Source organism: Perca fluviatilis, chromosome 11, assembly GCF_010015445.1.
Source record: "Perca fluviatilis chromosome 11, GENO_Pfluv_1.0, whole genome shotgun sequence".
NCBI lineage: Eukaryota > Metazoa > Chordata > Actinopteri > Perciformes > Percidae > Perca > Perca fluviatilis.
This window is the reverse complement of record NC_053122.1, coordinates 36,623,644-36,639,468: the sequence shown is the minus strand read 5'-3', so window position 1 is coordinate 36,639,468 and position 15,825 is coordinate 36,623,644. Positions and strand designations below refer to the sequence as shown.

At 43.0% G+C, this 15,825-nt stretch overlaps 1 protein-coding gene across 13 annotated transcripts in view; it reads right to left on the bottom strand.

Annotated features, from left to right (window-relative positions):
* The window catches only part of LOC120568504 (rho GTPase-activating protein 12-like), an 86,736-nt gene extending 71,344 nt beyond the window's left edge, over window positions 1-15,392 (bottom strand). For 7 of the 13 annotated variants that reach the window (XM_039816067.1, XM_039816065.1, XM_039816070.1 and 4 more), the window contains exons 1-2: window positions 15,151-15,391; window positions 1,939-2,695 (exon numbers count right to left, since the gene is read on the bottom strand). In XM_039816067.1, coding sequence (XP_039672001.1) covers window positions 1,939-2,631 — 693 coding nt within the window. In that variant the 5' untranslated portion in view covers window positions 2,632-2,695; window positions 15,151-15,391. The other 6 variants (XM_039816071.1, XM_039816075.1, XM_039816076.1 and 3 more) reach the window with 3 other exon arrangements.
* Between the last annotated feature and the right edge of the window lie 433 nt (window positions 15,393-15,825).

Sequence of the window (15,825 nt, the reverse complement as noted above, 5' to 3'; positions counted from 1 at the left end):
CGTTCAGACAAAGCTGGACTGGTTGTCTAGATTACCAGAACAAGCTAGACTACTTTGACCTTTTCCTCCTGCCATTTAAATGGCACGCAGAGGGGCCGAGGGAAGGAAGGAACTCCATTGTGGACTCTGCGGCTTTTCAGAGAAAGTACGGACTTTGAAATTGTATATGCTCACTTTTAGATAACCTTTAACAACACAGCATACTGAGTCAGTGGCTACGTCCCCGTGCGATGCAGCGCTCCGGAATCAGTTTTTCTGAAAGTTGACAGAGTGCTGGGGTGACCAAAACTTGTTGTGACACAATAACTAACTTACAGGCAAGACTGTCCAGAGTCATTTTGTGGATCTGAAGCTAAATCTTTTTTGTCAGTGACAGGTGAACCTACAGTTACTGTTTTTAATGCACTGTAAGGCCACCTTGAATAAAATGTATTATTATTTTGGTGAGTAGTTTGATAGCACTGACTGAATGCAATATTTTTATTTATTTTATTTTCTATTTCAGAGGTCACCCCAGATAAGGGTTTCATAAAAATGTATTATTTTGTATATGCCAAAACTGCGGACAAATGTGCATTTTTAACTGTAAATGTAATAATGCTGCAACAAAAAGGGCTCAATGAGGTTCAACTCTTAAGGAAGGCTCTGAATTTTATTGGAATTATGGTTATATGGTTGTTCTATCACTTGAAAAAGTGAAGGAAGCCTAACAGTGGAAAGAGCGGAACACCGGCTCTTTGAAAGTGGACTAGAGCAGGCGGAGTGTACCTGACCTGGTGTGACCTAGACTCACAGACAAACACCCAAAGGAGAGAAAAATAAGGATGCAAAAGCTGCTACAAATCCGTCACGAATAACTTGGCAAAGCACTACTTGTGCTTGATAACTACTCTTGTTTGCTATGGTACTGTAATGGATGTGACACTGTGGCAGAATTGATATTCATAAACATATTAGTGTTCAGGTCAAAGTTCCACAAACTGTAAAAGCACTATGTGTAACTTTAACCCAACTTACACTACAATCACCTCCTTTCTATACACAAAAAAAGAGGTCTACAGCCAGTGGCAGCACCACCCAGACCCGGTTTCTATTTTCTCTCTGGCTTTTGTTCAGCTGCAGACTGAGCAGCCCCCCCCACCCCACCCATCCCACCCACCGCCGACCAGGTTCACAAATAATCACCTGCTTCATCTGACTGAAGCTGCATTTGTCTGAACCTCAGTAGCTTTGGGCCTGGAGTGCCAGATCAACACTGATGCCGCTCTGAAATCCCATCATTGTTTGTGCATTAAAAGTACAGTACATCTACAAATGTTGACACTGGTCTGAAATGGGTAAATGGCTGCAGGTGGCTCCATTGCATGATATGTGCGCCAGACTATCGACACCCATGATGGCTGTGAGGTGATGTTTGTTGGGTTGTGGTATTTAAAAAAAAAGCCTTTGACCATTGTTTAAAATAAATTAACAGCGATCCTGGATTGGTCCCGGATTTTAAACTGGGTCTCAGAGCCACAATGAATGCCAAGTATAGTGTATAAAAGAGGCCAAACGTCCAGCATAACACTTTGTGTCAGTCCAACCAGTATTGCTGGCTAACGCATTTTTTTGTGCATGCATCGTTTTAGTCCGGTGCTACACTGGCAGCGCCGCCGCTAGTTAGCTTAGCATAGTGAATGGAATCCTATGTTGCCGGTTAGCATGTTGTGAGTAAAAGTGAGCCAACAAAAGACCAAAAAAAAAAAAACTAATTACTTGCACTGAGACAAAAAAATACATTGGCCCACCTATCTACAGCCAGGGTAGACCGTGATAAGCCCCATTTCAACAAACGGTGACGTATTCCTTTAACCCCCCCCCACATGTCTTCTACAACCTCACATGTTCATAAGCATTCAACAGCACAAACCATTCTTTTGACTGTGATGACTGTACCTGGAGATGTTCAGTGGAGCTGCCGCTCAGCTCGTCTCCTGACTCCGAGTCGTTGGTGCGTCTCTCCTCGCCCGCAGAGTCACAATGGTGGGTGCCGTCCACGTCCAGCGGGGCGCGGACCATGTCCGGGGATCGCGCCCGGGCGCGGGGTAGAGTGCCTCCTTTTTGAGGAGGCTGGAGGGCTCCGCCGGGGACCAGGACGACGGGACGAGGCCGGCTGTGGTCGGCGGGACTGCCGGGGCGCTGGTGGTGGGTACTGTTCCTGCGCTGACTGGGGGGGCTGAAGTAGCCAGACTGGGCCGTGTGTGCCGAGGGGGAGCGCCGATAGCTGGACTCGTGTCGGTTAAGGTTCTCGGTGGAGCGGTTCTTGAGCCCCAGCTCCAGATTGGCTGGCTTTACCCAGAGCGCCCCCCCACTCGGTGGAGCCGTGTTGCCAGCGGCAGCGGGAGGATGCGGGGTGTGTTTGGGGGGGGGCATGAGGGCTTTGCGAACTTCGCGGACATACTGCGCGGGCACGTAGAAAGCCTTGGTCCCCTCCTCCTTCTTCACCTGCCACCAGTCCTCGTTGGTCTTCTTGACCAGCATGTAGCACTCCCCCTGGTGGATGGTGATGAAGCGGTCCTTGGCCTTGTACTCGTAGTCGTACTCCACCTCGATGTAGACCTCGCCCGGGGCGATCGGCAGCTCCGCCATGACGCCTCCCGACTGTCCCCCACGCAGCTCACCGCAAGAGGAAGAGGTCGACTAGCATGGCTTCCTGAGCAGAGGCGGAGGGATAAACAACAAGGACCTAAAGTAAGTATCTGATACATTTCCATTTAAATACATCTCTAGTTTTCATTTTATGTTCCACAGCCATGATATATGTAATACCTGGGCTTTAAAATGCGGTGTCTTGGGCCCAACAGAGATTTAGCATATAACCTCAAAGTCCATGAGGACACTTGTTATAGGTCATTCTTTCTCTTCCCACATTTCCCCAATTATATCACAATTCCTAAACCGATTCTTGAAAAACTGAAAAAACGACATCAAAGATGTAATAGGTTTACTAGCGAACACGTGTAGTGAATGGTTAATATGCTTTTACATCCGTTTTGGTGAGCCCAGAGGGAAGATATACAAATATAAAATATAATATAATATATGGCACTTTAAAAGTTGCCTACATTTACGGTAGCTATCTAACGGTAGACTACAGAGAAAGTGGGCTATTTTTACATCCGTTTCAGAGCGACAGAGGGAAAATATTTCAGTCGACACATTGCGTTCTAATCCGGTCCGATTCCTACCGGTTGCGTAGGAACCGGTTCCATAGTGGAACCGGGGTTTCGGTACCCAACCCTAGGCTTGTCAAAGCCAGCTGTACCTTAAGTCTACTTCCCATTTAGTAAACATATTTTACTCTAAAAATACATTCCTTAGGGATTACACTTTAACACTGAGCAGATTGTTAGGAACAAGTAACTGGGTATCAGCAGCAATAGTGACCATCAACAGTCAAGGAATATAGTGTCACCCAGGGAAACTAAAACCTTAGGAAAAAGGCTCTATAACGACAACAACAAAACAAAGTGAAATAACTATCTTGAAGTTCACCACCCTAACTCTTGGTAAGGCCTTTATAAAGATGCCTCTTCCTTTTCTGTCTTCTTCTGACAACACATACAACAAAGACACAAACACCACATGTTTTTCCAAAGCCTATTACTCCACTAACCTAATCAGAACAAATGCATGAACAAAAAGGGAAGAGCTTTAATCCTCTTCAAAGGCTTCGGAGCAGCACATAATGTTCGACATGAGGGGGGGGGGATAGTAATGTGACTCACATGGTGTTCCTCCACGGCTGTATATCTGTGTTTTTCTGTGTCTAACTCTGTCTGTCTTCCCCCCCCCTCTCTGCTCCTCTGTCTCAGCAACTGAGGCATGTCTCTGCTGAGCCCAGAGATTAGTCCAATGTCTCTCTCTCTCTCCCCCCCCCTCTCTCTCTCAACATGAGGTGAGTAGCCAGCACACCTTGAGCAAGCTGAGTGTTTTGAATGCTTTGGTCTTTTTTTAAGTTTATTTTCATCTTATTCAAAAATTTGAGGGCAAAATTGAGTTCAGTAATAACAATATAAAAGGTAAAATAAAGACAAAAAACAGAGGCCAAAGCTAAGACAATCAGTACGTTTACATGCACACCAATAATCCACTATTATTCCGAGCATAACAATATTCTGAATTTGATGCAGGTCATGTAAACAGCATATCCCGTTTGGATATTCCGAATAAGGCCCTTTTTACGAATATAGCATTTTCCGATTAAGACATGTAGGATATGCTGGTATTCTGGCTTTAGAGGCCTTCTTTGGACATGTATACAGCGCATTCGGAATCTGCGTCTCAATCAGGTTCATGGTCAGCTCTTTGCGTTGCAATGGTTGCTGTACACAAAGCAACCAGCCGACAGTTTGCGAGGCTGCAAGCCAGATAAGAAGGAGAAACACCGCTACTTTTAAACATGATCAAAGACTTGGGTATCAACAGGTTTTTGGATATCGCATCGCTACGCCGACCTTTTCAAGAAGCTGAAAGAATGAAAGAGGGACGCTGTGTTCACATAAAAAAATTGAAATCTGTCCTTCACCTTTACATTCAGGGCCCCCCCCCTTCCCCCAGTGTATTGCAAGCCCACTGGGCCTAAGTTGCCCCCCATTTATAGAAAAGCTTTTTTTTTTTTTTTTTGTCAATTTTGCCATTCCGTCCATGATTCTGTTATCACAGAAACTATTGGGCTCTCCATTAATGCTGCTATCAGTCTGTGACTGGGCCGGGCCCGCCACCGGGCTAAACAACTTTCGGGGGGGGGAGGGAGACACCGATAGTCCTAATGCACACGGACACAGAGCCCACAGCAGACTGGGCACCAAAACAACCACACAGCAATTCACTTTCATTGCCAAGGCTGTGGCTGTCAGACAGACAAAGTCCTGATGGTTTTATATGGGGAGTAGAGTAACAGAGGATGACTTCACCATTCTTTTCTAATCGAGGGTTAGGAGTCTGGTTAAGTGTGTATATCTATATGGTACTGTGTGTATATCTGTATGTCGCTATGTGTACCGACTGTGGAAATAAAAGCAACACGAGCTACACCCTTTTACAGCCGCTTGAGTACCGGGAACAAGGTTTTCACAGCCAGTAAAAAAAGTGGGTTAGGCAGCTAATGTCAGTTGTGCATCGGTTTAATAAAAGATCTGTGATCAGGACGACAGCGCCGGGATTACTCCTCATACAGTGAGCGCAGGGATCCCATCATCATGGATTACCGCGCTGGGTTCGGGCTAACAGGCACTGAGGGAAATCTCGCCAAATCTATTGGCTATAACATTAGCCAAATGACACAAAACACCGCGTTTAAACGCCAATTCACAGCTCAACGCTACAACACACAGCGGACTAGTGAAGCATTAGACTGGGTGATGGGTGTATCATGACAAGACCTGGCAGTCTTCCTCATGAACCTGGGACCTGCTAATTCATCTGGCTGGAAGAGGACTGGGCTCCTTCTATTTCCATCTGATCCTTGTGCTGAAGACATGTCGACTGAGGCGGGGGATGCTTTGGCTGCTTTTTACTGGATAAAATCAGCCTTAGGCTACTTGAAAGGCACTTAATAAATAAGAACAATCAGATATCAATCTCAACGAGTAGTAGGGGTAAGGGAATAAAATCTAAAATCATATGTATCGTGATTTTTTTTTTAGCGACAATCTTTAAAATCGATTCTTGTCCCTCCAACGTTGAAAACCTCTTTCCGAGGTGCTGCTTTCGGTTTTGCTGAGGCGGGAGAAAATGGGAGGGTTTGTTTCCGACGTGCTGACAACCGCCACATTTTTTCACCAGCTAACAGTTGAGATAGTCCCACACACCGTTCTTCCTCCTACTTCCCATGACTGAAGACTCTTCAGCTTCATCATGTCTTGTAGGGGTGGGGGGGGAAACATTTAAAAATCTTATGAATCGGGATTTTTTTTTAAATCGATTCCCCTCACTTAAATTCACCGAAATATTTTCTGTCTATACCGTACCTCCGACGGCGACTACATCCTATCCGTTTCCAGAAAAACAGACCGGAAGCAGAAAATGCAGAAATTCCATTTTACGTTCTTCTTTACAAATGAAATTAATGTCAGACTGACTGACTGTGTGTGCTCTGCATTCTTCTTAGAAAACAATTTGTTTTGAGAAATGTCTCATGATATATTGTCTCTAGAAGTGTATTATTCAACTTTTGTTTTCGTTAAAGAAGGAAAAGAAAATGGCAATACTCAATGCAATCGAATCGCAATCAATGAAAATCGCTATACAAGTTAAATCGCCACCAATGTATCGTCAGAAGAACATCAAAATTATCTGTGCAAATATTAAATGACAATTCAATCTAAACAATTCACGGAAGAGCTCTGTGGCTTGCCCAGAGTCCGTTTGGTCAATCCTGCGGCATACCTGTGCTTCTCCAGTTCTGGGAAGAATAACTAAGGGCAAACCAGGGCTTGACATTAACTTTTTGAGGCACTTGTCCTTTGGACAAGTACATTTACGTTTCACTTGTCCATGCATAAAAGTCACTTGTCCGGGTAAAGATTCATCATTTTATAAAAAAAATTGTGTTTTGCTAATGCAGAATTTGAACAAACCGTTGAAAGCATCCAAACACTATCAACATTAATACAATTCTGTTGAAACTGTAGAAACAAACGTGCCCCAACAATAGATTTCCCATTCAACAAGAAAAAAGGATCTCCAGACTCCATAATACAAAGTAATATGTTGCACGCCGGTGTGCAGAAGTTAATATATTGAGATTCTAAGTCAATATTTTAAAGTTTGTCATTACTTTCAGATTCCTAGTCAATATTCTAAGTTACTTAGTCAATATATTGAGATACTAAGTCGATACTTTGAGATATTGAGTCAATATATTGAGATTGTAAGTCAATATTTTAAATGTTTTTTAGGTTTGAGATTCTTTGTCAATATTCAGAGTTACTAAGTCAATATATTGAGATACTAAGTCAATATTTTGAGATAAATCAATATATTGAGATACTGAACAATATAGTGAGATATTAAGTCAATATTGAGATACTAAGTCAATATTTTGAGATAAATTAATATATTGAGATTCTTAGTTTATATTCTGAGATACTAAGTCAATATTTTGACCAGAGGTAGTGGTGACTACGGCTTGTTTATTGCTAAGGCAAAATTAAATGATTTATTAAAAATGTAACAACAATAACTTATTTCACCAGTAAGTTCCTGTTAAACGACAAAAACAACCACTGGATAGGAAAAGGGTATTTTACAACAACTTTGAATGCAGCACGACGCTGGCGCGGCGAATTTCAAGTGAACGCAACATCTGTGTTTTTCCGACAACAGCAGCGGCACACTGTCATATGTTCCTCTCCAGTGAAATACAGACACACCTTTACACCGTTTAGCTGTCAGCATTTTAACTGTTTAGTCCAGCTGCTAGCTAACGCTAGGCTAACGTTACTTGCTGTTGAGTGTAGTGTTAACTAGCGTAACATGCGGCGATGTTTAGGTTGCCCCTAACGTCCGTTTTCGGAGCATCCGAGAGAAGCGCAGGCATTTCAGTGGCACCGCGTTGCAATTCGGTCCGGTAGATAACGGTCGTTAAGGCACCGGTGCCGTATTAGCACCGAGTCTCTCCTTTTCTGTCAACGATGTGGCGAGGAGGTAACGTTAAGGCGGAGTTAACAAGCTAACGTTAGCTAACTAACACCGGCAGGTTCACCGTGCTTTCATGCTGCATTGCTTCCAGAGAACGAGCTGAACATGGGGCTGGGTCTAACGTTAGCGGTCCGCTGACCGGGATTGCGGGGGAAAGAAATTATCGTTTCAAATCAGTAACATAGACGTAATGAGTGGCACATGACGTGAACTAACATGGCATTTTAGTTTGTTTGAGTTTTAACTTGTCCAGTGGGACAAATAAATTTCTCTTCCACTTGCCCTACAAAAAATCCACTTGTCCCGGACAAGCGGACAAGCCTTAATGTCGAGCCCTGCAAATGGTGGGCCGGACTTTCTCTACCTGCTAAGTCTCGCATGTCCAGACCTCCCTCCACAGCTCTGCGAAGGAGGGTCTGGCTAGCCCAAACAGCATTCCCTGATGGGAGAAAAACGTGCTCTTGTTTATTGGCATTTCTTTAAACCAATCACAATTGTCTTGGGCGGTGCTAAGCGCCAGACAGAGCCACGGTGCCTCTGCAAAATAGCCTCAGGAAGGAACTTGTTTTGGTGGAACGTGTGTACATTCAAAAGTTGTTTTTGTCGTGCAACAGAAAACTCAGATTGGACAGATAGTCTAGATTGCTGTCTGGATTAGAACACCAACACAAAGGAAGAGGAAGGTGACGGACATCCTGCCAAAAAGAAGGGACATCCGGCGGCACCGGAACAATGCCGGAAGTGGAACGTCGTGGATATAGACTACTACCTGCTCATCAGCAAATATTCTTCACAAGGCTCTGTTCCAGGAGTATTACTTGTCACTAAAGTGGCTGGGAAATGTTGGGACTTGAGTCACTGCAGCAGATAAAGTTAATTTCCTGCCTTCCTTGCGCAACATGTCACCTGGTTGTGTTCTTCTCACTCATTCACTACTCATCATTATGTCCTGCCAAAGTTTTTAGGGAAAACACAAACCAGTCTGACAGCTGTGGATTCAGGACAAACCCTAATCTCACACAACGTACTACTATCTAATACAACCAATAATATTAAAGACTTTGAAACGTTTGTTACGCCAATTTTCCAAGACATTGAAGCTTATGTGTAAACAAAAATGCAACAGTACAACACAGACATTGTGGTTACTCTTATTCTCCATATTGACAGGTATTTAGAAGGTTAAGTGCCTGGAGGCCGTTGTCTCTTTCACTTATCCCTGCCTAGATTAAGCTCCGGCATCAGACTTGCTATTCAGTGGACAGCACAAATCTTCTCAGAGTCCAATCAGCAAAATCAGAGGCAGCACCTTAATTTGATGTGATGGTAATGAGATTTACAGCGCGCTGTGGGGTGGATGGGTGGGTCCCAAGAATAAAACCATCCAGAGCCACAAGGCATTAGGGCTGGGACGATGTGCTTTTGCCCAGATTGGATTCTTTCACGATACATGGGTGGCGATTTAACTTGTATAGCGATTTTCATTGATTGCGATTCGATTGCATTGAGTATTGCCATTTTCTTTTCCTTCTTTAACGAAAACAAAAGTTGAATAATACACTTCTAGAGACAATATATCATGAGACATTTCTAAAAAACGAATTGTTTTCTAAGAAGAATGCACAACCCTAACCCACATGTCAGTCAGTCAGTCTGACGTGTATTTACTTTGTAAAGAAGAACTTAACATGGAATTTCTGCATTTTCTGCTTCCGGTCTGTTTTGCTGGAAACCGACATGATGTAGCCGCTGTCGGAGGTACGGTGTAAACTGGTGCTGTCAGTTAAACGCGTTATTAACGGCGTTAACGCAAACCCATTTTAACGGTGTACATTTTTTCCAATCGCGCGATTAACGTTCTTTTCGGCCTAGCAAACTTTGTACTATTTTTTCCACATGCTGTTGCAACAACTAGTAACGTTAGAAAAACACCACACCGGATCTAGCTAGACCAGAAACACAACAAAAGGCACGGTGCACGCACTTGTTTAGGCTCGCAAGCAAGCCAAAGAGTAGCAGGCTAACGTTACGTTTTGAGTGGATGGCGAGCGCGAGATGCCGAAATGGATGCCGATAAGATTGTGAATGGAAAGTTTACTTTCAAAAAGTTGCCAAATGGTTCCATTGACAAGACCAAAGTGATGTGTGGGTTTTGTGGTTGTGAACTGAGCTATCATCGCAGCACGTCCAGTCTGAAATACCACTTAATGGCCGAGCACACAACTGATGGCCGAGCACACAGCTGATGGCCGAGCACACAGCTGATGGCCGAGCACACAGCTGATGCCAATTCTCCCCCCCCCCCACACGTCAAAGCCAGGCGACAAAAGCACAAAGCAAGCCAATCCACTTTTCCATGTTGATAAGAAAATATTTAGGTGAATCATTGGTAAAAAAATAAATACAAATATTGATTCTAGGGAGAGGAATTGATTTTAAAAATTGCCACCCAAAAAAAAAAAAAATAAATAAATAAAAATCACGATTCATAAGATTTCCCCCCACCCCTACAAGACATGATGAAGCTGAAGAGTCTTAAGTCATGGGAAGGTGGAGGAAGAACTGTGTGTGGGACTCTTAACTGTTCGGTGAAAAAAAAAACAAATCACGATATATATGATTTTTGAGAGTTTTTCCAACGTTTAACGCATAAAAATGTTTCCCCTGAAACAAGGACAAAGAGAGGCGGTGGAGTCACTACTCTGCATCGGCTCTCACGGGACACTCGTGAGAGGACGCTTTCTGTCCAGAGCCGACCTGCCAGTGATTACGGAGCAACTTCTTTGCGACCTCCATAAGCCGCAGAGAGGCCGAGTTAGGGAACAATCACCTGTAGGACGCTCCGTTTGAATAACTCTGATCCGGGATATGTTTTCAAAGATTTATTGTTCATTTGAAAGTTTAGGAAAAAAACATTAGGAAACAAAATCCAGTTACCTGAAAAATACTGCATAAAAAGGTGAACGTGGATGTGGTGATACTTGCGATGAAACTACAACAAACCCAGGTGTATACATACACTGATTATTGTCGGACCAACCCCCAGGACGTCCTACATTACATAATAGGTGAAAACTATAAACCATAAAACAACATAATATACATGGCTCCGATAGATTACTCCGAGTGAGTTCTTTTCATCAGAGAGAGCACATTTCTCTCCCATTGCGGAGCTATTTAAAGAGTCAAAAGTGAAATGAGGTTATCGTGCTCATTTTGAATGTTCAGGAGAAGGGGAGAAACATAGAAATAAAACAGTGTTTATATATAAATCGGTAGGTGCGACGAGATCACAGCGTGCAGTTCACTGTGGCGCTGTCTCAGCAGCAGCCAAACCTAACTTTACCTTTAATGATATTAAACAAAGAGAAATGTTCTCCCTTCGTCATATAATGGTCATGAATCAATACTAGAGTAGCCTACTTCCTTGTTTAGTGCTGCAATGAATGAAATGCAGAGGAGGAGGAAAGAGCATCTGTCTTCACAAAAATCATCGGTTGAGTGTTTGATGGTCTTCATTGGCCTTTGCATGAGGTGGCGGTATGACCGAGATATCAAGACCAAAAACAAAAACTATCAACGTGGATCATAAACCAGATTAAATGGGATTTTGGGTGAACGGAACCTTTACAATGGGAATCTGAAGGTACAGTTGGTTTGCTCTGGTCCCAATCACTGGATGAGTTTGTAAACTTGGAGCGCTTTCCCCCTTTGTTCGGTTTGGTTTCACACCTGGACAAATCCAAGCTAGAGATGGCCTGATAAAATGTTTTGCTTCCCGATACCGATACCTGAACTTGCGTATCGGCCGATACCGAGTACTGAGCCGATACCAGTGTGTCATATATTTTATTATGTTTTAACAACTGTATACTACTATCCCTGTATGGATGTGATATTATTTCCATCTTTGTTGTTGAATGCCACAGAACTTTCTTTTATTATGCAGTTTGACAGTCAGTTCTAACGGAAAAAGAACATAAATTAACTACTTTAACGTAGATTTTCTTTAGGGCTTTATTACGTGGTATCGGATCGGTGTATCAACTCCAGTACTTACCGATACCAGCGTTTTAGGCAGTATCGGAGCCGATATCGATACTGGTACCGGTATTGGAACATCTCTAATCCAAGAATCACGCAAGAATGTTCACTCCTCTTATTGGTCGGATGCGTAGCAGGCGGGAGCAAGAAAGTAAATACAGGAAGAAGGCCCTGGGTTCTGGACTAGTGCATAGTTCTCGCATCTCCATGGTCAAACCAGCTCATCTTATTTAAATAATCAGACATGGTCACTCAGACTTCCCTCTGTCTACAGGAGACATTAGCTCAGACTGGAGTATATATATATATATATATATATATATATATATATATATATATATATAGTTGGTGCGGTTTGAGGTGGGATCACATTCTCACCACAAACGCACCGCTCCAGAGTTTGACTGAAAGCGTACAGAGACCACCTCTTCAAGCAGGTCTCGGTGCGCTTGTTTGGTCCGATTTTGGTGCGAAACCGAGTGTGATTGCTACGTTCTCACCTGGCCAAAGGGGGAAGACGAACTCTAGTGCGATTCAACTGAACTTAACGAGGCAGGTGTGAAAGCGCCCAAAAACACACAAAAAGGATGTGTTCAGAGCCAGGTGGGGGGCGGGAGGTGTCAGCGTTTGATGGAGTGTCACAAATCCAATTCAACGTGACATCACCTCCCTGTGATACGGTCAATCCTGCTACTCACACTTACTGGTTAATAATAGGGATGTAAACCACACGTTTTATCTCCATATGATATTGATTCTTTGGACAACTATACGATATTTACTGCTATCACAAAGTCTGCCCCGTGATACATAAGCCCATTTAACACAATCAAGGTACATTTATACATATTTACAAAAAAGCAACTAAAATAGGATTTGACAATTTCATTACTGAGCGCTTCCAGACAATTAAAAACAAACTACTCTTTTTTAAATGAAAAAACAATAAATATAAAGTGTGAATTTCAAAATAAAAGGCACATCCTGATATTTTCACTTTGTATCGATAATATTGGATCATTGAGGATCGATGTACCATTACACCCATAGTAAATTAACCAAAATGTTGCATCACAACCATTTGGGAAAACACTATTATGTGATTTTTTGCTGTCCAAACCGTTTATGGACCACAACGTCGACTTCAAGGCACCTCACCCTAGCCTATCCCTAGTGCCTTCCATGCAGCGCTGCCTGGAAGACGACGTTGGGGGCTTAAAACACCAAATGCCACAATTGGTGCTTTAACAAAATATCTTCACACTTAGATTTTAGATAAATAATCATCAGTAATGTGGACATAATGTCTAAGTGGGGAAAAGGCAAATAATAGAACAGTCTGTTAAGTTCAGAAAAGTACATCACTTTACTGTAATGAAGCCTTTAAAAAGGTCCCATGGCATGAAAATGTCACTTTATGAGGTTTTTTAACATTAATATGCGTTCCCCCAGCCTGCCTATGGTCGCCCAGTGGCTAGAGATGGTGATAGGTGTAAACCGAGCCCTGGGTATCCTGCTCTGCCTTTGAGAAAATGAAAGCTCAGATGGGCCGATCTGGAATCTTCTCCTTATGAGGTCATAAAGAGCAAGGTTACCTCCCCTTTCTCTGCTTTGCCCGCCCAGAGAATTTGGCCCACCCATGAGAGAGAGAGAGAGACATCAAGGCTTTCAAACGAGAAAAGTGGCAATAGCTACAGACACAGAAATGGCACATCCTAAGGAAAGCTCATTGTGGGACTGGCTCTAGTGGCTGGAATTCTGGATCAAAGACAGTCCAGAACGCTGCTGCTCGAGTCCTCACTAAGACCAAGAAAGTAGATCACATCACTCCAGTACTGAAGTCTCTACACTGGCTTCCAGTGCCTCAAAGAATTGATTTCAAAATACTTTTACTGGTTTATAAATCACTAAACGGTTTAGGGCCAAAATACATTTCTGATCTGCTACTACATTATGACCCACCCAGACCTCTCAGGTCGTCTGGGACAGGTCTACTTGTTGTCCCCAGAGTCAGAACTAAACAGGGGGAAGCAGCGTTCAGTTTTTATGCTCCACATATTTGGAACAAACTCTCAGAAACCTGTAGGTCCGCTCCAACTCTCAGTTGTTTTAAATCTAAGCTAAAGACCTATCTTTTTGATGTTGCTTTTCTTTAAATAATCTATTTTATTAACTTTAATTTCTTATACTGCACTTTCAATTTTATTCTTGTCTTTTAATGTTTTTAATTTGTTTATTAAGGTTTTTAAATTGTTTTAAATTGTTTTCTTTCTGCTCTTTAATGTTTTATGTAAAGCACTTTGAATTGCCCTGTTGCTGAAATGTGCTATACAAATAAAGCTACCTTGCCTTGCCTTACCAAGGCTGAATTTCGGGAAAGAGACTTCAGTATTAGGGGACCACTAAGGTCTATATAAAAGAGACTTCAGATACAGTATTAGGGGACCACTAAGGTCTATATAAAAGAGACTTCAGATACAGTATTAGGGGACCACTAAGGCCTATATAAAAGAGACTTCAGATACAGTATTAGGGGACCACTAAGGTCTATATAAAGAGACTTCAGATACAGTATTAGGGGACCATTAAGGTCTATATAAAAGAGACTTCAGATACAGTATTAGGGGACCACTAAGGTCTATATAAAAGAGACTTCAGATACAGTATTAGGGGACCATTAAGGTCTATATAAAAGAGACTTCAGATACAGTATTTGGGGACCACTAAAGCATCCAAAGAGCACCATGTCATGGGACCTTTAAAACAAGTAAAAGACAACTCTTGTGTCATATCACGATATTACTAAGACCATATCTAGTCTCATATCACGATATCGATACAATATCGATATATTGCCCAGCCCTAACATTAGTGCTTCCATGCATTATGATTCAACGTTACCACATTGAAATGAGCCGCTCCGTGCTGCACCTTGACAGGTTCATGTTACTGCTGACAGATAGTGAAGTTAACACACTGCCAAACATTTACTCACACATGTCTGTCTGCGTTATCGAGCTAGCTGCTTAACAGCAACTCGATGGAACAAAACAAACAGTCAGTCAGGCGCTAGTGCTGATATTATATGATAGCTACTACTTCTTTAGCTAGTTAACGTTATTCCTACGGGGATTAGTTCACTTTACGGTTCCAGGTTATTTGTACAACATTCCTCTAAACTTAATTAGCTATGGGAATACTTTTGGCCACTTTCAGCGAGGGTGTAAAAGTCTTACCTTTGACGGTTATGCCCGTGTTGTGATTTCAACATTAACGTTACAGCTCTTGCGTGGGCGTCTGTCTTGATTTTACAGGAGCTAATCTGGCGCTAACGTTAGCAAGCTAATTAGCTTTTCTGCTAAACATTCCTCGGTGTCCAGAACACTGCCGCCGCAGTCAAAGATCCGCACCTTAACGTACCTTCTTTACTGGTGTGGGACGCTCCGTGGAGAAAAAGGGGGAAAACGCGCTCCAATGCTCCTGAGATGAGTTTCAATTCTCGCCAACTCTTGTGCGGACCGACCACTCTGTGAAAGTGGTTAACTAACGTTACTTGTCAGGTCTGTCGGATAGCGGCGCTCCTATCTCTCCTGCTCTTCCCGGGCCGGTGTAATCCACAGCGGCAGCAGCAGTGCTCGCTCCCGTGCACTCACGCCTGCCCTGACAACTTTGGCAACTACACATGAGCAAAGATCGTCTATTGAAAAGATATATCACTCTAAATGTTTTCCAGGACCAAATCTCTGACTCGCCTTCGTTAGCAGATACCTGTTGGGGGGGGGGTTGTACTGTACTGACCCATACAGTGTGTGGGTGGGGGTGCATTGTGCAATAAGTGATCATTCTGGCGCAGAGACACTAGACCCGATATTTTAAGCAACAATAAATGTGTTTGTTTTTTTAACTGCTAACACAACACGTTTGTTAATGTGTTGCCGTTAAGCATGGATGGCATTAACTCATTAAAGGGGAGCTCCATGTTCGGAGCGGAAATACCTTTCGGAGCGGAAATACATTCAGAGTGAGCGCTCTGTTTGATTTTGTACTCTGGTTCGAGCCCTCCAGTCAGTAAGTGTGGACTCAAACAGCGCCACC